The sequence below is a fragment of the Sciurus carolinensis genome, chromosome 9, assembly GCF_902686445.1.
Source record: "Sciurus carolinensis chromosome 9, mSciCar1.2, whole genome shotgun sequence".
Classification (NCBI taxonomy): Eukaryota; Metazoa; Chordata; class Mammalia; order Rodentia; family Sciuridae; genus Sciurus; species Sciurus carolinensis.
Window position 1 is genome coordinate 25,228,541 of NC_062221.1, and position 24,397 is coordinate 25,252,937.

The 24,397-nt window shown below is 38.6% G+C and overlaps 1 protein-coding gene across 1 annotated transcript in view; it reads right to left on the reverse strand.

Moving 5' to 3' along the window:
- Positions 1-24,397, reverse strand: part of Col6a6 (collagen type VI alpha 6 chain) — a 98,505-nt gene that overhangs the window by 42,291 nt on the left and 31,817 nt on the right. Inside the window, exons 18-24 of the mRNA XM_047563006.1 lie at positions 24,191-24,253; positions 20,029-20,094; positions 18,658-18,711; positions 11,887-11,922; positions 9,821-9,883; positions 8,146-8,208; positions 1,098-1,160 (exon numbers count right to left, since the gene is read on the reverse strand). Of these exons, the coding sequence (XP_047418962.1) occupies positions 1,098-1,160; positions 8,146-8,208; positions 9,821-9,883; positions 11,887-11,922; positions 18,658-18,711; positions 20,029-20,094; positions 24,191-24,253 (408 nt within the window). The remainder of the gene's footprint in view (positions 1-1,097; positions 1,161-8,145; positions 8,209-9,820; positions 9,884-11,886; positions 11,923-18,657; positions 18,712-20,028; positions 20,095-24,190; positions 24,254-24,397) is intronic.

The following is a 24,397-nucleotide window of genomic DNA, read 5'->3' on the forward strand; positions in this document are numbered from 1 at the left end:
CGTCGCCCACTCTCTGCTCAGCCCGGAGGCTTCAAGAGTGTACCGACCGATCTCCTTGCTTCCAAGCTCCCAGCCTTCAGAACTCTTCATTGGGTTGCCTGTTTAACATCTCCCAAGTGTGGCCGTGTTCAGACGCTCCATTCACAATCTGTGGATAGCACTGGACTAGCTACTGAAGAAAGTCAGCCACACAGACTGCATTGTGCCTTATGTATCTGCCAGAGAGCTGCCTTCATCAGATCCATCTCTGAATAATCCCTTCTTCCAGGATATTCCAACCCCATGCCTTCTTTGAAGCTGTTTTGTTTTGTTTTAGTTAAAATCACCCATCCTGCCTCTCTGCCAAAGCTCTTATCTTCTAAGTCCACTCACAGTCTATATCTTCTTGGATATATTCCAATCCAGAAATATTTCTACCACTACTGTTTAAACCTCTATGTCAGACCCTTACCCCCCTCGTTTTATGCCCTAGATTATTATCTTGAAATTTTTCTGAATTCTGTTGCTTTCACGTCACACTTATCATACCACCTAGACATTCATTCACTCACTGAGTATTCACTAAGCACAAATCACGTGTCACGTACTGTTCTAAGCAAATAGGGATGCATCAGTGAACCAGACGAAGATGCCTGATCTCCTGTAGCTGACTCTTCAGCTCAGCCAAAGGGAGGGCTCTGTAGAGGGCCTTGGTCTTAAAAGGTGCTCAGCAGAGGTATGTATGAATGGAGGAAAGAAAGGACGGAAGGAAGCAAGCAAGGGAGGAAGGGAGGGAGGAGCAGAAGGAGGGAGGTAAGGGTGCAGAGAGGGTGGGAGAGAGAAAGGAAGAAGGGGCCAGAATAGCCCCCCTCCCTGAGATCCCTCAGCTCCCATTGGGTGTAACCCCTCATGAGATTATGCTGAGCTGGAATCCTGACTTCATCCTGGTCCACACCCATGTCCTTAGAGGTCTCTGGCTCTCTAAGAATCAAGCCAGGGTTTAGGGGCAATGAGATGTGTTTTCCTCTGTGTTGAAAGGGCTCTGGCAAGTGCAACCAGACACAGGTCTCTTGAGTAGAAAACCCCCAACTTTGGGGGGTATAAAGAATGTGACCTACTTTATTTCCTTGGCTTCCCAAACGACCTTGGTTCCCTGCCTCTCCTTCGGGTCCTGCAGGCCCCTGAAACAAAACAAGGATTACAAATATAGCAAAACATAAAGGAACTTCCCCTTAAAACTTGTGTGTCTCTTCTAAGAGGAAAATGAACTACAGATGGGAGAAGAGTTACGGCTGTAAGGATTCTTGGTCTGGAAAAAAGTACTGCAGCTGTCAAATAAAGACTAGTAAATAAGAGAAAATTAATAAAGTAAGTCATGCCAGATGTTGCCTGAATGATTATACATCCTCGTGAGTCTTCTCTTCCAAAGAAATTTCAGGTTCTCACTATTTTGCTCTCAGAGCAGATGTTGCTAAAATGTCTAACATTTAAAGAAGGCATTCCAAGTGATATTTGCCTTAAAAGAAACACATGCTACCAAAGCAAAGGATCAGTCTTTTTACTTTTTTGAATGTAAGCTTATCTATATTTCCAAATAATATGATTTGTTCATTAGAAAACTCAAAACAATTTTACTAAACACAATTAGCGTGGGACCAGTGGTGGAGCACTTTGCCTAACATGAACAAAGCCTTGGGTTCAATCCCCAGCACTGCAAACAAAATACAAAACAAAACAAAAAACCCTAAAAAACAATAACCACCAAAAAAAAAAAATCCACCAAAAATAAGTTAGCATTTTAACAAAATATGCTCAGGTAGCACAGGATATAGTCTGAAATAGTTTCAGAAACTATTAGAAAATAGAAAAGTAAGTGTTAATAAATTACTATTTACAAAAGGGAAAAACGTTATAAAGTACATAGGGTAAATTTAACGAGGAGAATACAAGGCCTTTATAAAAAAGCTTTAAGAATTTTTGAAAACATAATAACACAACTTGAGCAGATGGATAGACATAATATGCATCTAAATGGAAAATCTATTAGACATAATAGAAGTAAATTCTTCCAACATTCTAGAAAGCATGTTTTATTGGAACAGCTTTAGGGCTGAACATTTATAAATCCCAAGTCAAAGACAGCACAACTGCCTTCCTCTGTTATTAGCCCTTGGGATCAGATTTTTCCTTTGGGATATCCAAACATATGTCAAGAGAAATATCTTTTTGCAAAACTGTTTACAGGTACTTCTAAGTAATCCCAACATCTGTGAATTAAAATTTTTCACAATATTTTTGATCATGGTTGCTATAATTTAAAAATAAATAAGCCAATCTCTGTGTAATAAGCACCATGCTTAAATTAATTTTGTTTGGAACCAAAAAATATGTCACATTAACCTTTCATTCTTTAAAAATTAAAAATGTAGTAAGTGGGACATAAAAACATTTTCTTAATAAGAAGGACTGTTGAACAGTTCATTGATTAGTAAGCAAGATAATTTTTCCATAATTCCCTATCTTTTTTCCTCCTTTATCTTGAAAGGAAAGTCTCAATTTCTTTACCTTCTATAGAAAGCTTTTGATCCATTCCCTTTGAACTTTCACCTCCACCACTGCACAGAGCTGTCCCATGATCTTCACGTTCAACACATTGACATTTTTCTGTCCTTACCTTACTTGAGTTTGATCATGTGTTCTTTGAACCTTCCATTAACTTCTGTAGCATCAAGTTACCAAGGCTTCCTGGGCCCTCTCCAGTGTCCTCTCACTAACCTTCAAAAACTCACCTTCTTTGCCTCTTAACTCCCCATTCTCTTGCCTTATTTGCCTCATTTTAACCCCTTTCCTGACTAGCACCCCACAAAATACACATACCACTTCTACATAGTGACCCCTAAATAATGTACCGTTAGTCCGAACCACTCAACTGAACACCAGACTTGCATATTTAAATGACCATAAGATATTCCATAGGAATTGATTATAAAAATAATAATATTTACCTTAAATTGTGCCCCTAGTCTCATATTCTTTTCATCAAGGCATGCTGACACTCTTTACTCCTGCTGAAACCCAAGCCAGAAACCTGAAAATCACCCTAAGTCCCTCCCTCTAGCTCACTTCTCCAAACCACTCAGCTACAAGTCACAAAACAGGGAGAGGTTTAGTCTCTGTCTTCCAAAAATCTTACGATTCGCATCATTGTTTCAGGAAGAACAGCTGAAGCTCCTGGCCTGTCAGGTTGGGTCTCACACTCATCTCACAGATTACTCTACTCTGTATGTAATTGTTAATTTATTTCTCTTTCTTCTTTACTAGAGACTAGACTATACACTTCCTAAAGGATCCTATTGACTTCATTCATTTATCTGCAACATCATACAGTACCTAGGACCCACCAATCCATCCGTCCATCCATCTATCCATCCATCCACTCATCCATCCATCCAGCTATCTCTCCAGGAATGATCCTTGGAGGGATGAAATCATGTGCTAGTTGGTTGGTTTTCCAAGTAAATTCATGTGATACAGAGAGAAAAAGCAGAGAGATTCTAATCCTTGGCAACATGGTACCAGTTGGAAGTTTTGCCTACAAGCTCCCTTTCCATAAAGAACTCTGAGGTGGAGGAGATTTCTGGGAGATTATTTCATGTGCAGTCACCCGAAGCACATGCAAGCACAATGAAGGTTATCCTGATTTAAGAACCTCCAAAATAAAAGATGTCTTGGATGGATGGATAAGTGGATGGATGAATGGATGAATGAATACATATAAGACCTTGTCATCAGCAAATCAGAAAACACCTGATTCTGTCTCCTCTGCAGATCCTACAAAGTAACAACTGGAGATTTGTGACTGATCAAATAGGGCTCACAATTCAACAAATTGTTATCCAGATAAATTACCTACTCAAATACTACTGGTTAGATAAAAGATCATGTTGGTAGTTTCTAAAGGAAAGGAGAAAATTTCCTAGCACCCCTGGATATCAGACTCAAAGAGTTCCCTTGATTTAACATCAAGAACAGACATGGAGTATAAAGGGCATTTAAAGGGACAGGGTGTTAGCTGGAGGTCAAATCTTTGTTGGCTTTGCTGAAATGGCTACCTTTTATGGGGCTTTTTATTCTGTGCAGGGCACTGTGCTAAGTGGTAGATAAAATCTTTAATTTCCACAACAATGTAGCGATAAATTAAAATCAAAAACAGATTCTCGAGGCATTTACCCACAAATCAGTTAACAAGAGGATGAGGTGGGAATTGAACTTCATTCTATCTGCTTCTAAAGACTGAAATACCAGCCACTCTGCTATTGAACAGTTCATCTGTCCATGTCTGAGGCAGAATTCCCAAGGTCTTACATGCATGCACCAGCTTAGATTGGAGGTCTAAAAATATGAGTCTCCAAACTTGATGCAGGAGGCTGAGGTTAAATCAAACCTCCAACATGGGGACTTGGGCTGGAGGTATCTTGCTTGTGTTGAGTTTGTTTCATAGCCCTTGGCAGCCATAAATGCTTTAGTGTTAAGTGAGGATAGAAGGGAACTGTTTAGAATTCAAATGCTTAAAAAATATATCCTTAGCATCTTATTAGAACATATTGCACTAGGAGTTTGGGATCAATGGTTGCAGCATCGCCAAGAATACTTCCACTTCGGCTGGGTCATGATGGCAGGGCAGGGCAAGAGGTGCAGGTTCTCCTCGTGCTTAAAAGAAATACTGATCACTGTGCTTTTTGTTTGTATGAGGATAAAATCTTGCAAAACCTCATGACCAACAAATATCAAACTGAGAAGAAACAAGGGGCTAGGTTTCTATAAGAGTTAGATATAAGCTTTGTCTGAGAACATAAAAATGGAGAGGCCAGTAAGTGATGGACTAATGAAAGGATAAATCCCCAAACATTTGAGAAGATGCCAGTCTTGACCCCACTAGTCTGTGAGACAGTCCTTATTCTTACCTTCAAATGCTTTTCCATGCACCTAATGTTCCAATGCTCCAAAAATACTATGCCATTTATGGTTCCTCAAACTCACCTTGATAGATTGCTTTATATAACCTGGTTCCCTGGGTGCCTGCCTCTTCTTTGGTTAGCTGAAAAATAACTCCTCATTCTGAAAAATGGGATTCACTTATCTCCTCATTGAAGTTCGTCCTTTCTCCCACCACCCTTCCTTGGATAAAACTCTATTTTAACATTTAGTACAATACACCTCTGTTATTTGTTTGCATGAGTCTCCTTTATGAGACGAGGTATACTGGAAGCTACAGTCTATATTGGATTCATCCACATATCCTAGTATAAGGCCTGATACACAGAAAGCACTTACAGTAATTTGTCAAATTAGTGAAAGGAGTTGGTTGATGGACTGTCCAACTTAGATTATGCAGAATGATGAAAACGGAGTGTTGTGATATGAGTTACATATTATTATGTTACTGTTCTGGTTTTCCTCAGAACAGCAACCCACATTCTTTGGCATAAAATATCTCTGTTAAATTAAGTGATATTGACAAAATAGAGTACTAATAACAAACATTTATACAGTGTGACTGTAGGTAATGTTTTAAGCACCTACATATATTAGACCATTTAATTTTCACATCTAATGAGGCAGCTACTATTATTATTCTTATTTTACAGTAGAGAAAAGTGATACACTGAGATATTAAATAAATTGGCCCAAGATCACACAACTAGTAAGGTACAAATCTAGAAAAAATGAGACCAGGTGTACTCGAAGCTAGAGTCTATTTTGGATTCATTCTCATATCCTAGTATAGGGCCTGATAAAAGAAAGTAATTACAGTATTTTGTCAAATTAGTGAAATAACTCCAGACTCTGTGCTCTTGACCACTGTGCTATGCTTTGTAAAGACAACAACAGAAATTCTACCTTGTGCTCCCATTTGCATTGAACAATTCCATCCTTTCTTGATAGTGCATGTGCCGCTAGTGATTATTTAATTGAGACAGCATAAATGTTTAAAGAATAATTACAGTTCCAACTGAAACTGGTGTTTTGTATCTAGTCTTTCCTTCTTTTTTGAGGTGTTGGTTATATTAGGGTAGGATTTTAAGGGAAACCAAACAAAGAGGAAACAAGGGAAGGTACAAAACAATAAGCTATTCCTTCCAAAGCTCTTTCTTCCTTTTCATTGTGAAATGTCTTTCTTTTATATCCTAGTCACATAATGACTGGATGGACACTTTTGATTTATGCAGAACATCCTAATACCGTGTAAGTAAATGAGCCTTCAGAACACCAACATCCCTTTTTCTAAATGTACATCCTGATGGAATCCTTCAAGCCCGCTGTGTTAGAAAACACTTATATTATTCCACTGGAGTGGCTGGTCCTTGTGTGCTACAAACCTGTGGCAGTGAGTTTACAGAGCCAATAAAGAATGCTCTCTTGTACCTCTCATTGCCTTTGTCTCTGTGGTTTTCCTTTGGAAACAGTTTGAGTATCCCATTCACCGTGTACTGAACAGAAAAAAATCCACACATCTTTGAAACAGCATTTTCACTGTGTTGACAAGGCTATTTCATGCAAATCAAACTGAGAAGGAAAATCATGTTCTCCAGCCAGATAAATGAAGAAGAGTGGTACCTCTTAACTAATTCTGGAAATGCCAAGGAGTTGAATGATTTATGACTAGGACCAATATTGCCAAAGAAAGATTAAAGGGCACTCACTCATAGAGGTGCACTATGGGGAAAATGGAAAAGTTACTAGAGTAACAGCCACTGGAATACCATATTGGATTCTAGAACAACAACAACAAAAAAAAAAAATAGCAAGACCTTTGGATTTTGATCCACCTACATCTCAATATTTTACACAAACTAATGAGATAATCACCTGGGATATGTTTTCCTTGACATTGCTACTGTTTTTTTTTTTTTTTTTTTTCAATTCATAGTACCAGGCAAGCTTTTAACAATTCAAGGATGTGAATGCAAAATAGTTGCGTTTTGTCAATTTAGTACTACTATAAAATTATAAAGTTATCATGCTTTTCAAAGGAGCACTTTCATCAAAATTGGGAACAAATATCTTCATGAGCAGTTACTAATATGCTTTAAAACATCATGCCATGTGATTCATTTATGCAAATAACTTTTTAAATATTCTGATGATGAGCACAACCACCTAAGTGTTGGGCCACTGCCCCATTTAACTAATAGGATGCGAAGTAATGAATTCCCTTTATCCTAGTGTTAGTGGAGAGTGCAGTTCCTAAATGTATCTCATTCATTCATTTACTGCTTGATTCATTATACAAACATGTGTTGTTCTCTTCTTTGTGCCAGGTACTGCTATTCTGGGCTCTGGGGATACAGTGTAAATAAAACACTAGACCTCATGGAGGTTTAAATCTTAGAAAAGGAGATAGACAGCTAAACAAATCATATACTATGACAGCAGGCAGGCAAAGGCCAGATCATGTTGGGCCTTGCTACTCAAAGTGTGGACCAGAGACCAGCAGCAGCAGTATCACCTGGAAGCTCACTTTGAAAGTGCAGAATCCCAGGCCCTGCCCAAGAACTCCTGGACTGAAATCTGTATTTTAACAAGTTCTCCAGAGGATTCTCATGCACTTCGAAGTTGGAGAAGTGCTGATGTTGGGCAGTCATTCCCAGCCTTGCGTATATGATAGAGTCACCTGGGGAGAATTTAGAATCTTTGATAGCATTGCCTTATTTCCAGAGATTCTGATTTACATGATCTGGGGAGGGCCCCAGGTGGTGGTATGTTTTATAGTTCCCCCGGGAGCTTCTCCTACATAGGTAGGTTGAGAATCATGATAATAAGCAGAATTCTGAGTGTGATAAGAAGTCCTAAGAGACTTGAGATCAGGGGGCTGATGTAACCTGATTTACACAGAGGAGGAATTCTTAACCTCAGCTGAGCAATGGAGGAAGAGAGCTACACATGATCTTCCACCTCTGTGTATGACAGAATGACAGCCCCCTCGGCAAGATGGGGACCAGAATGTGTGTAGCCACCACACGCAGCACTGAAGTCAAACTAAGACATGGTGTTGGTTCACAGGCTGTAAATAATTCCACCTGCAGGGTTGCAGGGAACCATAGAAAATCCAAATTAAAGCCAAGACCAAAGCCAGATGCAGTCACTTTCTCTCTCATTACATACCTGAGGGCCTTTCATTCCCAGGCCTCCTTTTTCTCCTTTTGCACCAGCCTCTCCTCTTGGGCCCTAAATACATAGAATTCAAGTATTATTTTCTGCCTAAAAGAGAATACTTGAATATTAAATTGAATTTTTAAAATGGAAATGCTGAGTCAGTAACATGGACAGAAATTGGAAAGAGAATTCCAGTTATGCCATTGGTCCACCTGGATCTCTCAAGCTCCCCCTCATCTGTGTGGAGGTACTGTCGTCCAATCTGAAATTTGGGTGCTTGGGCATCTGCAGACAAAGGGAATGGGTCTTGGAGGAAATATTGAACAGGTGAGCTTTTCAGTTTGGCTCTCTAGTTATCCTCAAAATCTTTGTACTATAAACTCATACATTTCTTAGGTTAAAAAAATCCTTAATTATGTAAATCTGGAATCAAAATATTTAAATAGGTTTTCGATTCAATAACCACACTAAAGACTGGCCATAAAGAAGATATAACTAATGGTAAGATGAAATTTAGATATTTCTACTTTGGGAATATTATATTGTCTATTAACTGTGGATTCCTTATGCAGAGAGAAACCTTCATGCTGTATTTCATTTTTGCTTCTCCGTTTAAATTACATTGTGAAAGAGGTCATGTTCTATAAAACCAAAGGAGGGATGCTATAGTATTATTTGCTTAACATGAAATAAAGGCAGTGAATCTATTGAAATGCTTCCCTACACTCCCAGTGGCAAATATTTCTCACTTAAAAATAAGAAAATCGAGCTTTCCTGAGCTGGCAAGTAACAACAAAGAAAAGCAATCAAGCTATAAAGAAATAGTGGTCCAAAGGGAAGCCTCTTCACTGCTTGGATATCTTGGTGAGTTTCTCTTCTGATGCTTAAGGATATTTTGCTGAACTTCTACACACCAAGCTGCCAATATAGAATGCTTTCGTTTTTCTGTGTGTCATAAAATTTTGAAAACTAGCATAACCACATCGTCCTGCCTGTGTCAAACAATACACTTATTTCTCAGGCTTTCAAAACCAAGTTTGAAAAGGAAAGAAAGTCCTCTCTTTTTCTGAGGTCTGGCCTCTCTCTTTCATGTTGGCATTTGCTCCTCTTCTGTTTCCTCTTTGTTGCAGGCTACATTTTGCCCCCTCTGGCACAAGCTTCCTCTCTTCTCCTGTGATCAGTGTAAAGAGCCAACAATGGTTTATTCCTTGCAAAGTAAAAAGTACTCCAGGCGGCTCCCCAGAGAAGTGAGCTGGAAAGGACAGGCTGAGTGCCACACTATAGATCACCGCATAGAAGACTCCAGCTGTATTTGGAGCAATTCTTTCCTAGAGTAGAGCCAATTTTTCTACATCACGGACATCCAGATATGTAACACTGAGCTATTACTGTGCTAAATTGACCACAATTCCCAGATTTGAGGCTCAATATTTTCCTTGGCTCAAGGTCTCCCTGGATTATCCTACAACCCAGAAACCAACCTCTTAACTGGGACAAAACTTAGATAAAAGAATCAAGTGCTTTACAAATCAAAACTGTATTGTTTCCTTACTTTATTACCCTGAAAACACTTTAAACATCTGTAATTCTGCAGGGTGGTTTAAGGGTTTCTATCAAGGTTTCAAATTCGTCCACACCCAAATTCTGCAATTTGGTCTCACAACTGATTGGTCTTGACACATACCTGAGGGCCTTTAAGTCCCCATGAGCCTTCAAGTCCATCTGGGCCCGGAATGCCTGTTTTTCCCTGTGGTGAGAAAGAATTAACCTATTAATGCTGTTTCCTGAGAATCTTGTTTAAGTGCAAGACTGTTAATATTCTTGAGGTCACAATGGCAATGAAGATCTTTGCAAAAATGCACAAAATAAAGACAAATGCAAAGAAGAAAATAGAAATCCAAAGACTCATCAAGTAGAAATATGGTATATTTACTTCTAGTCTTTAAATGTATGTGCACATTCACACACACCTCTACTTTTTTAATAAAATTTGTATTATGCTATATCTTTCTTGGGCATGTGGCTTGAAAATAATGAATAATTTGTTTTCTTCAAACATCTCCCGGTATCTTACAATATCATATTTAAAGTCAAATAGATTAAAATATCTAGAGATAGAATATTAAGCATTCTCTTCACATTGTTCTTAGACTCTGTCCCAGAGAAGAATTCCAAAAAAAGCAAGGAAGGATAATAGAAAGCTTGATTCAGGCAACTATTAGGATAGCCTAGGTTTATATCTCAGTTCTTATACAGTTGGGTATGATTAAATATCCATCACTGATACCTTTTCCTTGAAATCAGAAAGGAGGATTTCTTAACACTTTCTCTCTCTCATTTCATTTATTTCATGCCATTTTGTTGGATTTGCTCTTCTTTCTGTTGAAGTCTAACGTTGAAGTTTGCTATGGTCTGAATGTATGTGTGATCAACCACCCCCTCCCCCCAATCCTCCATGGGACTGATTATATTAAGAAGCAGGACCTTTGGGAGGTGATTATGTCATAGGGGGTCCCACCTTATGATTGGAATTAGAGACTTTATAAAAGAGGCTCAAGGAAGTTGTGAGCTCCTTCCAACATATGAGGGTACTGCAAAAAGCAGAGGAAAGATCAACCCCTCACCAGACATTGAATCTGCTGGTTCCTTGATCTTGAACTTCCTAACCCCTAGAACTGTAAAACCTAAAATTCTGTTGTTTATAAATTACCCATCTTTCGGCATTTTGTTATAGTTTCAGGAACAGACCAAAGCAAATCTGTGTGGTGTGTGTGTGTGTGTGTGTGTGTGTGTGTGTGTGTGAACTCTTCTTGTCTATTGAAAGTGTCTATTTTACATCCACTCATAGTTTAGTTAGGTATAAAATTCTAGGTTACCAGTTATTTTTCCTCTATTCCTGAAGTATACCTATACTACTACTGTTCTCTGAATAAAAATCTGCTACAATCTAATATATTCACTTCATAAGTAAAACTCTTTTTTCTCTGATGAGGATTAAGGATTTTATCTTTAATATGCTGAAGTTTACCATGATGTGATCAAGAGTGGATTTATTATTTATTCTCATTGTACTTTTTTTATTATTATTTTTACAGACTGCATTTTGATTCATTGTACACAAATGGGGTACAAATTTTCGTTTCTATGGTTGTGCACGATGTAGATTCATATCATTAGTATTTTTAATCTGAGGATGTGTTTTTACATCACAGTGGCTCTTCCTTAAAATTGTAGGTTCATAAAGCATGTATAATGTATCATCAATATGTGCAAACGGGATATCATATGATTTTTGATCTAATTTTTTTTGAACAAAGTATTCAGAATATGCACTTGGTATTAAAGTTTCATTGTATTTTCTTGACTTACGTGGGGGTTTCCACAAATTGTAAGTAAGGTTTGAGGGCTAATTGAAAAAAAAAAAAAAACTCTAAAAGAAAGGTTATTCACTGAGTTATTAAAGTTTGTATTTGAAATCCAAACAAAGTTCAACTTATCAATAATTGGGCTAAATACTGCCTTTGGTCATTATTTTTTTTGTTTTTTAATTAAAGTGCTCAACTTTTCATTTTATTTTGAAATTTGAATTCTTGAAATTGTAGCCTAAAACTTTCCAACATTTTATTCTATAATCAATGTTATCAAAAAAGTAAAAGACATTTAGGCTGGAAAGAGACTTTACAGAGCCTTTATCTGGTTGATAGGACAAGAAATACTGATAATTTGGAGTTAAGAAAAATAATCACTGACCTGTGGGCCTGTATGTCCTCTTCGGCCATGAGCTGCCTAAAACAAGAGGGGAAAAATGGATATTCTTAATTTAGTAAATATGCTATTTATATTTGATTTAAATTACTAATGGAAACCTTGAGGCACTGACATAAATAATAGTTCCTACACAGTGCTTAAGACATTCAATTACTTACTGTACCATGGAAGCATTTCTATCCTAGGGCACTAGGTAATTGAAATAATAGACAATTGATATCTATCTACAGATACTTATGAGAATAAGCTGCGGTCAATAGTTTGTCCTTCACTAAACTTTGACTAGAGCTGTTCGCCAGCTGTAAAATTGACTGATTTGAATTTTATTTCTTTTCATTTTCTCCCAAGCTTGTCCAAGTAAGCCAGAAATCAGGAGTGGATTAGTCAAAGGCAGGAAGCCAGAGGAAAACTGGGAGAATTGGCTTCAGGGACTTATAATAGATTAAGTTCAGAAATTAAAGAAAGCCAAACTAGTTTTATTTTTTAAAAGCCAAGTAATATCCCAAGCATTCAACAGTTACTCACTCAGTATATTAATAAAATATCCAATCAAAATAATGGTGCTTTATAATCAAGTGAATTTTTTACTCTGTATGGAGTTAGGAGTATGGGTATTTTCCATATCAGTTTCTCATTGATCAGCAAGTCAAGAGACAATAACAGTGTTGTTTTTGTTTAACTCAATAAGGGCCTAGCAAAACTCACATCCAGGGTTTATAAAATTCAGTAAACATCAGATGACATTGTCTTGATGGAAACTTGAAATGTTCTCTGAGAGGCCAGTATTGCAGGCTTTAAATTATGTGAATCGTATTTTAAAACCTTTTGTTCTTTAAGAAACAAGACTGTGCATTTGGGTAAGTAGAGTTGCATTTCTTTCAAACACTGGTGAGTCATCTTGAGACAAAGTTTAAATTCTGTCAGAGGGAGGACAACAAGCTGTTTCTACTGCTTCAGCACAAGGGTTTGTCTGTTCCAATTCAATTCACTTCAGTTTCATTCAGAAAAACGATGTACTGAAAACATCTACCAGTAGATATTTTCATTCAGAAAAATATTTGCTATTCTTTAAAGTACACTAGATGGGTACCACTGGAGCATAAATATCATATACACAGGTACAATCTTTGACCTCAAGAGACTCTCATTGTTTAGGTTTTGCAGGTAGGTAGATAAGTATTATGAGCTAATTATGGCAAATGTCATAAACATGGGTGAGACATAAATATGAGTTTCAAAGAAATAATTGCACTCAATTTGTCAAATCAGGAGAATTTTCCCAGAGGAAGAGGGTTTTGATATGGGTTCAAGAGGATGGGGAGACGTCTTATATCCTAAAGATGTAAGCAGTCTTTCCAGCACAGGTCATAAGACCTAGATGATGAAGTATTTGGTGGAGGCAGTAAGGCCATTTGGGGGAAGAGAGGGAGGCAGCAGGATGGCTTGGCTGAGCACACTAGGATGAAAGGCTGGTACAACGTGCACCAAGAGCCACTGGGTTCATGGAGTAGGAAGTGTACACGGTCAGACCAGCTTCAGGTGGATACATCTGCTGGCAGCAGGAGGAACTGAAAGGAACCTTGTACCCCAGCACAAGGAAGAGCTTCTGCTATAACTTAAGGGATGTAGACCAGATCTCCATGTTCAAAAGTACTTCTCTGGTTCACGGTCACAATGTTTGAAACATCATCTATAAACATTTGTTCACTTGTGTCTTTAGGCTTAGATTTTGAAAGGGCTTGAATGAAATGAATTATGGCAACATATGTTTATTGAGTCCCTGCTCCTTCCAAGTCACAGATGGGTCTAGGTCACGGTGAGCAAGATCTGACTCTTGTCCCTAGTCAGGAGTTTTCAATCTAACCGAGGAGACAAACTTGAATCCACCAGTCACACAAGTAATGGAAACACACCCAGAAGTAATTGCCTTCAATTTTTGTTAATGGATACTTGGGATTTAAGCTCCATAGGAAAGTCATGGGAGAGATACTTTGGCAGATATGACAGGAAAACAAACAAGCAATGTAATAAGTTAAGACATAATTTTGCAAATGTTTTATAAGTGAAAGATGAAATCTCAATATGCCCCAATGGTTTGCCTGCGGGTGGGTAGAGTTCTGGTAACATCTACACAAACTGACCTATCTTTAAAGCCAATGTGAGTGAGTGGGCACATTAAGAAGGAAAGAACCTGAGAGGAAGAGGAGTCAGTGCAGGGTACTGAGCCCCTGAATTCCTCAGAGTCTGGCTTCCTGGGTGTTTAGCAGGACCCAGTTTCCTAGATAGGGGAGAACTAATTTGGGACAGAGAATCACCAGGACCAAAGCAAGATGATACTAATGGTAAAACATCACAATATTGAATCTTAATGGCAGACTCGTTCACAATGATGCTAAATGGTACCAGAGGGCCTAGGGAGGCCTATATCATAGGGCCAAGCATAACTAACAGCCCTCTGGACTGAACAGGAATGAAGGCATGCTTTGGTTTGAGGTTACAGTTGCTTCTCATTAGCCCTGGCACAAGAATCTTTCTAATCCTCAGCAAAGTGTGGTTCAGAAAGAGCCAGCCCTTGCATTCTCCCCCACTACGCCCCAGCACTGCTGCTTTCTGCCTCTGGTCCTTCCTCCTTGCCTCTAATGGCCCAGTTCAGTCAAGTCTCCTGGTACAGCAGTGACAGCAGTTAACTAGCCCCGCTCAGCACCAATAGTTCTCAATTGAAGCAGGGGGTGGGTTTTGCAAAGTCAGGAGAGATTATTTGTGGTCCCAAGTCAGGGGTGATACTGGCATGTAGTGAGTAGTGGTCAAGGGTGATATTAACCTCCTACAGAGCACAACACGAAGAGTGGTTCAACAAAGGCCAACGGGATTGAGGTTGAGAAACCAGGCTCTTCAACATGGTTCTGAGTTCCTTGAAAGCAAAGGACACACCTTATTTGAGTATGTAACTCTAGTAGTTAGTGGAGTTGCTGGTGCATGTAGGTGTTCAATAAATGATAAATGTTTGTTGAGTGAGTAAAGGTCAAGTCAGTTCAACGCTGCCCTTCATGCCACAATCCTGCCACCAGCCATCTTCTACTCACTCACTTGTTCAGCAGAATCTTACCGCTGAGAAGTCCCCAGTGCTTACCCTCAACTTACATTTAAAATGATTTTGTTTTCAGTGCTGGGGATTGAACTCAGGGCCTTGTGTGTGCTCAGAAAGCACTATATTACTGAGATATAACCCTGGCCCAGTATCTACCTATATTTCACAGTTTTACAGTGAATGGTATAGAATTTTCTTCTTCCTAAAATAATAATGAAAAATCAAAGGGAGATCAGTACAGTAGAGGAAAGGGACTAAGGGGAGGGAAAGGAGAAACACTGGGGAATGATATTGGCCAAATTATGTTGTTATATTGTGTTCATGTACAAATATGTAACAACAAATTCCTCCATTACGAACAACTTAAGATGCACCAATAAAAATACGGAAAAAATAAAAAGACAATAATTTTGACCAAAAGGAAATATTTGTTGATTGATTGATTGATACTGGGTATTGAACCCAGAGGAATTTTACCACAGAGCCATATCTCCAGTCTCTTTTATGTTTTTTATTTTTTAATTTGAGACAGGTTCTTCACTAAGTTGCTTAGGGCCTTGCTACATTGATGAGGCTGGCTTTGAACTTGCAATCCTCCTGCCTCAACCTCCTGAGTTGCTGGGATTACAGGCATCTACCACTGTGCCTAGAAGAAATATCTATCTAAAGCAATAGAAGTTCAGTGGATTAGGCAAAGGGAAATGAAGGGACGTAGGGAATAGGATTAGGAAAGACAGTGGAATGAACCGGATGTGACTTTCCTATGTTCATATATGAACACACGACCAATGAAACACCACATTGTGTACAACCACAAGAATGGGATCCTTTAGAATAAGTTATATGTCACATACATATAATATCAAAATACTCTACTGTCATATATATCTCAAAAGAACAAATAAAAACCACAAAAAAAGAAAGAAGGAAAGTGAAAAAGAAAAAAGGAAATGGAATCTAACAAAAGTTCTCCTAATGAAAAAATAAAAGTAAAATAATAATGACTTTATTGCTACTATAAAAATGATATATGCTGAATTTTAAATATTTGAATAGAGAAAGTATACAGAATAAACCTTTTAAAGTCACCCCAAATTCTCCATACAGAAATTCTAAATAATGGTACTTTGGATGAAAAAGGGATCATATATTTATGCTATTTTATTTTATTTTATTTTGGGGGATACTGGGAACTGAACTCAGGGGCACTTGATCACTGAGCCACATCCCCAGCCCTAGTTTGTATTTTATTTAGAGACAGGGTCTCACTGAGTTACTTAGCACCTCACTCTTGCTGAGGCTGGCTTTGAACTCCCGATCCTCCTGCCTCAGCCTCCCGAACCGCTGGGATTACAGGAGTGCACCACCATGCCCGGCTATTTTAAAATGAAAATATTACATTTAATTTTACCATTTAAGTTTACTTGACTGGAAGAAAAAAAAATAGAAGGAATTACAAATCGAGTGGTCACATTTCCACTATATTGTACTTTGCTCCATTTTTCCCTTCCACTGCTCTCTAAGCACTACCAATTCTCTTCCTTCACTTTCTATTGTCTTGTCACTTCTCTGAATATTTTTTAGAGTGATAATGTTGTTTTCATTTCTTTGAAACTTTGAAGATCTATTTGCCAGAGTTATACTTTTTCCTTGAATAATTCCTCTTCTAATGAGGGTTTATTTACCTGTTGGTAATGATTTTTCTTCTCTCCTAGGCAGCTGCTGATTATTAATTATCTGATTAATTCACAAAAGAGATTGGCAGTATTTCTGATCGTTAGACACCTTTGAATAGGAGCACCTGTTGACTGCAGAATTTACGGGGAGGCGTAGCTGAGATTGAGCTGGTAGCTTTGAGACAGATAATGCTGTTTCAAACACTTTCTCATCACATGAATTCTTTCTTGTACCTCAGGGCTACATCTTCCTTCTGCTTTTGGCATTTAAGAGATTCATGGAACTCACACGAAGGCCCTACAGTCCGGGTCCCTGTGCTGTGATAGGCACTGTTTCCTCTGTCCTCATTGTTCGCAGTCTCTGTGGGCCCTGGCTGTATTTGTAGATAATACCAACGGACTGTTTTTCACTTTCTTGTCCTTTCTGTTCTCCCTCTACTAATTGTGTTTCTAGGGGTGTGTTCCCTGTACCTCTCAAACCCACGGTGCCTCTGGATTTTGTTCCCCAGTGCTTTCTGGACAGTGACAGTAACTCTTACAGAAAGCTGATCTCAACTTGAGACGTCAGTCAGTGTGTGTTAGCCCTCCAAGCCCTTCCTCATTAAGTTCCCGATTTTAAAATAGTTGGTCAGTATTTGTCATCATTTGTGGTCTGAAGCTGTGGCCCTCTTTGTTTCTCTATTTTGAATTTCTTTTGGGTGAGCTGCACAGAAGGGCCGTGGGGTAAAAAACACCTTCACTTTGCCATTTTTAACTGGAATTCCTGCTTTTAACTCCTGTGAACCTGGCTGAATCTACAACGCAAGGAGGGGCCGTGTTTCTCAGCAGTTGTGGTTTAAATACTGCATTAGTCTCTAGAGGCTATAAAACAGTAAATGCTCATCCTCGCACGCCAGGATTTCCTGGATGATAATCTTTAAATTGAAAATATTTTCCAGGGGTATGTAAGCTAGCTACACCCTTTCAGAAAGTGAAATGAATAGCAAATGCAGTTCTTTATACGCATTAAAACAGCATTACTAAAGCGCCTGCCCAGCAATCAAATTCTGCACATTTAAAATGTAATCTCAGTTCTTACTTCCATTTCCTTTCCTTGCAAAGAAGATGGGTAGGCTTTAAGATACAAAGATATTTTCTTGATGGAGTCTAATAGCTAGCTCTGTGAACCATTTCTGCTCAGAAAGTTCAATGTGCAATAAAGGCGACACACTCAACTACTTTTTCTTTGTGCTCAATTGTAAAACATTTTATATTTGGGGGAAGGGGGAGGGGAGGGAACTTGGAGAGGCTGGATAACTAAAGAATGAAAAGAAAAACATTGCAAAACGAGACAAAATAGGCTTAATTTAGACTGACGCAGGTGTCCAAGTGAATTTCATTTAAGTTTTCTCTTATTGGATAAAGATTTTCTTTTACAATCTCTGTGCTTTTCTAAGCAGTGAAGCACAGAAAAAAAAATTTGTAAAGTACACATTAAAAAAACCAATAAAATAAAACAATGAAATAAAAACCAAACAAACCAAAGATATCCACAAAGGGTTCCATAAGAAGTAACTTAACTCTCAGATAGATACAAACACCACAGGCACTTTTCTTCCTTTTTTTTTTTTTTTTTTTTTTTCCCTGACACCATATAGTTGTAAAATCTGGTAAAGGAATGGCCTTTGGACTTAAAAAGGTATCACTTGCAACCGTAGTTAGCCTTGAAATAGGCCAAATGTTGACCACTTTCCCCCTCGTGGGTGGCTTTTTTTCCCTCTCTCTCTCTGGGGCAATCTCTCCTGATGATTATTTCTCCTGCATCCACACTTTCGTCTTCAGTTTAAAAGGCTTTCCCAAGTCCTTCACCAGCCTTATTCTGAGCAACATCCTAATTCAGTGCCCCCAAGATACTGAGACTCAGTGGAACCATTCCACCACCCCTGCAATCAGCCATTGTCATGACAATGTAACTCTGGAACCGGGGGTCTCCTTGTCTGGGACACTTACTGTCTTTCTTCTGGAGCCTGGTGTTCCAGGAGGTCCTGGCCAGCCTCTTCTGCCCTGTTAAAGGAACAAATAAACATGTGAAGGTAATCGCCCAGTGTGGACACAGTTCCTGCTTAACATCAGCTTTATGGGTTCGAACCAGTGAGAGAGTTACCTCCTTTTGGAATGTGGATTAACTTCCAGTGGTCATACATCACATCTCCATGTGGGTGATGTGGACCAGCAGGACAGAACACTAAGGACAAGACTTTACCTCTTCATTGCCACTAACTTGTATCTGGGTACATAGTAGAGTATTCAAATCAGGGACATCCACCACTGGTTTGGATTTCTATCTTTGGATTTCTTTTTTGACTCACCTGTGTAGCTTAACACCTGATGGTGAATAAAATCTCATGATACAAGTCTTCCCAAGATGAAAAACTACATTAAAATTTACAAGTCTAAAAAATCCAAAAGTAGGCTATTCAACCTATTTTGTAGATGAAAAAATTGAGATTTACAGAAAATGATCCGAAGCCACAAAGCTAGTAAGGGATAGAGCTTCCAAAAAGTAGGTTGTCTCCAAAGCAAAAAGTTTTTCCCACCCCATCAGACTTCTTCCCCAGCTGCAGTTATCAAGGGAACTTTCTTATCAAGAGGAATGGTGTATGTCTGTAATTCTAGCAATTTCAGGTGCTAATGCAGGAGAATCGCAAGTTGAGACCAGTCTCAGCAACTTAGTAAGACCCTGCCTCAAAATAGGGTTGGGGACTGGGATGTGGCTCAGTGGTAAAGTACCCCAGGGTACCCCAGTTTCAATCCCCAGTACAAAAAAAAGGGGGGAATCAGACATATTTTTTAGATAATGATTTAAAAAGAAAATCTTGAAAAACAGGTTAAGATGAACCAAACAGTGAGACTTCATGAGATCAATCTCAAGAGATTTGCCTTGAGGGAATGGGCCATATAAATCTACCAGATCTTGTTCTTTTATCACGTTTTTAGAGTATTGTCCTTCGAATTCTGGGAAGGCCCCAAACTCTTTTGCTAGCACGGTTTTATTGCTGTTGTTGTTTTCTAAATCAGCTAGCCCTGCATTTTAAGTTACAGTTAGATGTTTGTATTCATGAATAAAGATCTCAAAGGTACAGCTTGGTGAAGCAGTCGGATCAGATTTTAGAAGAAGAGAATGTTCTTCAAATCTCAGGGAAGATGATAAGCAGGAGTAAAAGATATTATTGCTCCTAACAATGGTTTTCCTGCACCAAGTATATTCAATCTGATTTCAAATTCTCTATCGGGCATTTCACATTCTATTACTTGAACTTGAGTCTCACTGTTGTCACATCATCATTTTATAAGTTTCCTTTCAAATGCCCACATAATTACTTGTCTTCCACGTTCTCCTTTCAAGCCCTTGGGTCCTTCTATGTAATTGTCAAATCCAGGAATTCCCTAAAAAAAAAAAAAAAAAAACAGAAAAAGAAAAGGTCATAGGTTTTGAATATTTCTTCTTAAGAATGTAATTCTATACAACACATTTAAGCATCCCTCAAAAAGTTGACACGAGAAGTCCAACCCATTTGAAAACAGAAATAGGTTGCAAAGACAAATGGCTTTCAAGAGTTTTCTTTTCCTCCCGTGTTTGGCCTTGGCAGAAAGAGAATGGAAACCTAAGGTGAGTGTGTGGATGGAAAGTAAGAGCTCACCACAGAAGGCACAGCCCAGGCAAGGAAGGGTGACAAGCCTCCTGTGGATGTCAACTCATCCTGGGTCTGGAGGTTCCCTTCTTGCTACCCCTTCTCTGCACGATTCCTTTTTCTTGTGGTGTAAATTTATCCTTGAGAATAGGTAGGCTTTGCTCTCCTCTCCCCTGGGGAGAAGGTAAATGCTCGTGATGGGGTCCCCCACAATAATATAAGCATACTGCATAATGCTGAAGTCTATACCTGCCCCTCAACCCTTTCTTTTCCTGGATACCCGGTTGCCCTGATATGCTACCCCCGTAAGCTTGTTCCTACTTTTCTGGTTTTTCAGGAAATTCTGGAATCTTGACTTTTTCCTCAATATTCATGCAAACATTCAAGCAGGAACAGGTTGAAAATAGGCACACATTGCCGGATGTTAGCCTTAGCAGGCAAACTGAAGACTTTCTAACTTGGGTATGGGACCACCGACAGAGTTCTGTGATGCTGAGACAATCAATTGAGCCAATCAATTCCATCAATGCTCCCATAAATTGAGAGGAGACAACAATTACCCAGTCCTGCTGAGTGCCAGCTGCTGGGATGTTCAGCTGATAGCCTCCCAGATTACCTTCATCAATCAATAAGTAATTTGCCATCACCAACGGGGACATATCATTGTTCCAGATACTTTGTAAACAGTTTTTGTACTTACAGAGCCTGTAAGCTAATAGGGTGAAAATGATGAATCTGGAGTTTATTTTATATAACTGATATAACTAAAATATACATGAGAAAGTATTTCTTTCCTCTATGTACCTAAACCTAAGAGTATTTTCTACATTTTAATTTCTCCCCTTAGGTTTAAGTATTTGACTCTGAGCAGAGGATACTTAAATGACAAAGTTGAAATCTTGTATTTTGGTGATTATAGTGAGTGGAAAAAAGGAAGGCAAAGTACAGAATTTTATTCCACTGGACATGCAAGCCCCTAATTGTAGTTTAATTCTACAGAATTTGATTGAAGAGATAATAAAAAAGAATCACACACCAGCATATTCAATAGAACAGAACAACCTAAATTGCATATAGACAGTTTGGCTAGTGTGTTATGGATAGATTTAGTATTTCCATGATCTATGCAAGTGGACAAAAAAATGACCGTTTAACACAAACTTATGATTAAACATGGACTTCTAAGAATGTTGTCAAATGATGAACCTTACTAGACTCTGTAGATCAGGTAAAAGATTTAGCTCAGTTTTCCTCCGCATTACTTGAAATAAACACACATACACACAGATCTTCCTGTCAAAATGGGAAATGCCAAACAGCCAAATGAGCTTTCATCTGATCACAAATTCAGCCTGATTCAATCTGCATAAGCTCAGGTTCTCAGGAATGTGTGCCATTTGCACACATTCCTTTGAATAATCTGATCAGATGTGTATTCTATTTATACTATCTCGCTCTTGCTCTCCTGAATTTTTCCTGAAATAGCAACCCACTAAAACCACACACACAAAAAGCACAGAGAATTGTTTTAAATTTGACATGCATATTCCAAGTGGGTGGGAAGAATTGTTCTGTATTGAAAAGCCATCTGAAGTTAGTGTGGTTGACAAACAGCACATCACAGAAGCTCTGGTGAGTTTTCAGTCATCTTCAAGTTAGATAACTTTTTTTAAAAAAATAAAACAAATTCTTTTACATTATTCAGTTTCTTTTTTAAAAAGTTATATCATCACCAAGTCAAGAGTAGACAAGGGGAAATTCTGATCAAAATCTATGGAAATTATGTATCAATACCCCAAATGAATTTCTGACCATCACATATAGATGACTGAATTGTCTGTACACTTAAACTACTGTTTCTTTTTTTAAAAAAAATTTTTAGTTGTGGATGGATCTTTATTTATTTATATGCAGTGAGGAGGATCGAACCCAGTGCCTCACACATGTTAGGCAAGCACTCTACCACTGAGCCACAACCCCAGCAAACTACTGTTTCTTAATTACTCTTATTTGTATACAGTTTCCTGGTTCTAAATTAAATACTTTGCAGTTGTATCTGCAAAACTCTTAGGTCACCAGACCACTATCAGGAGATGTCATTAAGTGAACAATGTTGTCTTCAAGTCAAATTCCTCTGCTTTATAAATAAATTCATCTTCAGAGTACATCTAACATTCACATTGTCAATATATATTGACAAATTATTTCTGTGATCAACACACTATATATTTGAGGAGGACATGTTAAAAAAAGAAAGTCTCAAGATTCCCAGTTGCCTCCATTCTGTCAGCAGTTGTAAATAAATTTTATAAATTGTAGTGATTTTCATGGGTGTGTAGTACACCTCTTATCCATTGCTTGTAGAAGTGTGAATCAGTGCAAACATTTTTGAAAATTGGTTGTAAAGATTTAGGCTGAATATAGACATCCATGTATTGATCTAGAAATTCTGCTCCTCAAGTACATATTCAATAGAAAGTGTACAAAAATGCACCAAAAAAAACCTGTATAAGAGCATCTACAGCAAACACACTCTATAATAGCAACAACTGGAAACAACCCAAATATCTGTGATAGAATGGATAAATAAATCACGGCATAGTCTCACAAGGGAGCACTATACAAAAAAGAATACATGAACTAAAGTTAGACACGACATGAAGGAATCTCACAAGCATAGAGTAGAGCAAAAGAAGCCAGAAACAGGAGTATACAACAAGTGATCCCGTTTCTATAAAGTTCCGGAACAAGTAAAGCTAATTTAGGTGCTAGGCGGGTGGTGACCGAGGGAGGGTGAACGGTGACTGAGCAGGCATGAGGGGGCCTCTGGGAGGCTGGCCAGTTTCATTCCTTACCTAGGAGGTAAGGCATCTCATGTTCATCAAGCCCTGCATTTAGAGTTGTGCCTTTTTCTGAAGTATGTGACAATTCGACAAAAAGTCCAGCAAATATTTAAAAACAGACTTAAGTCCGAGTCCATTAAGGTTTTGGAGATGTACTCAAGTGGGCATGAAAGTTCTGTAGTACTGATGTTCCATTGGACCTGGCCTGTTCCCTGTGTTGGTGTGTGTCTGCTTGGGTGTATGAAGGTCACGCTTCCTCTACTAGATTGTGTCCCTGTGAGAACAGGCACCTTTGTTGTCAGGTGGTGACTGAATTAAGGCCCTTGAGCAGTCCTGGCCTCTTCTGGGAACTCTCGGTGCGAAGGTGCCGATGCAGACTGCCCAGTTGCTATGGTGACGCCCTGTTCAAAAGGAGGCTTTGTACCAGCCACGGGACTATTAGTTTTTGACCTTGAAGTTCAGACACCAGCTGCCTCAGGGGGCAGAACATTACTGGCACAAGCTGATATTTATAATTGGGCTGTTCATACCTATGACCTTGGTTCTGCTTGTTTGGAAGAAACTTTCTCACAATAACCCTTTTGATGTTAAAACTTCTATAGTAAACATGCTGAGCTGGCTTGGCAGATCTTGAAACTTTGTGTCATAACTTTTGCCAGATTTTGCCTTGGATTCATAGAAATGAGGTTCATATTCTCAATTGAGAAAGAGTCTTGGAGAATAGAAAGAGAGGCAGCGGAGAGAGACAGAGACAGAGAGAGAGAGGTTTGTTTCTTCTTCAGATAATCAAAAGGAAGTGCACTGGAATTTCTTCCTCTCTCTGCAGCACAAGAATGTGAAGAAGATCTAATGCAGGTACCAGGTTTTCAAATTCTACAACAATTATGATTGTGATGTTTTAAACTCAGGATTGCTATTGCACCATAAAAGGGAAACATCTCTCCCTACCAGAAGGGCCCATGGGACCAGTCCTAAAACAGTCCACAGCCCACACAGCACAGGTCTTACCGGATCTCCTCGCAGGCCCTTTGATCCACGGTCACCAGAAGTGCCTCTCTTTCCGGGGTTTCCCTAAAGTTAATGCAAACCAGAATAAGGACAAGATGAGAAATTTTAATGAAATTAATAAGAATATAAACAAAGACCTTATATTCTTCCTGGGTTGAATATTTCATTATTTTTCTACTGAGGTTATTTCTAAATTTGAAAAAGAGA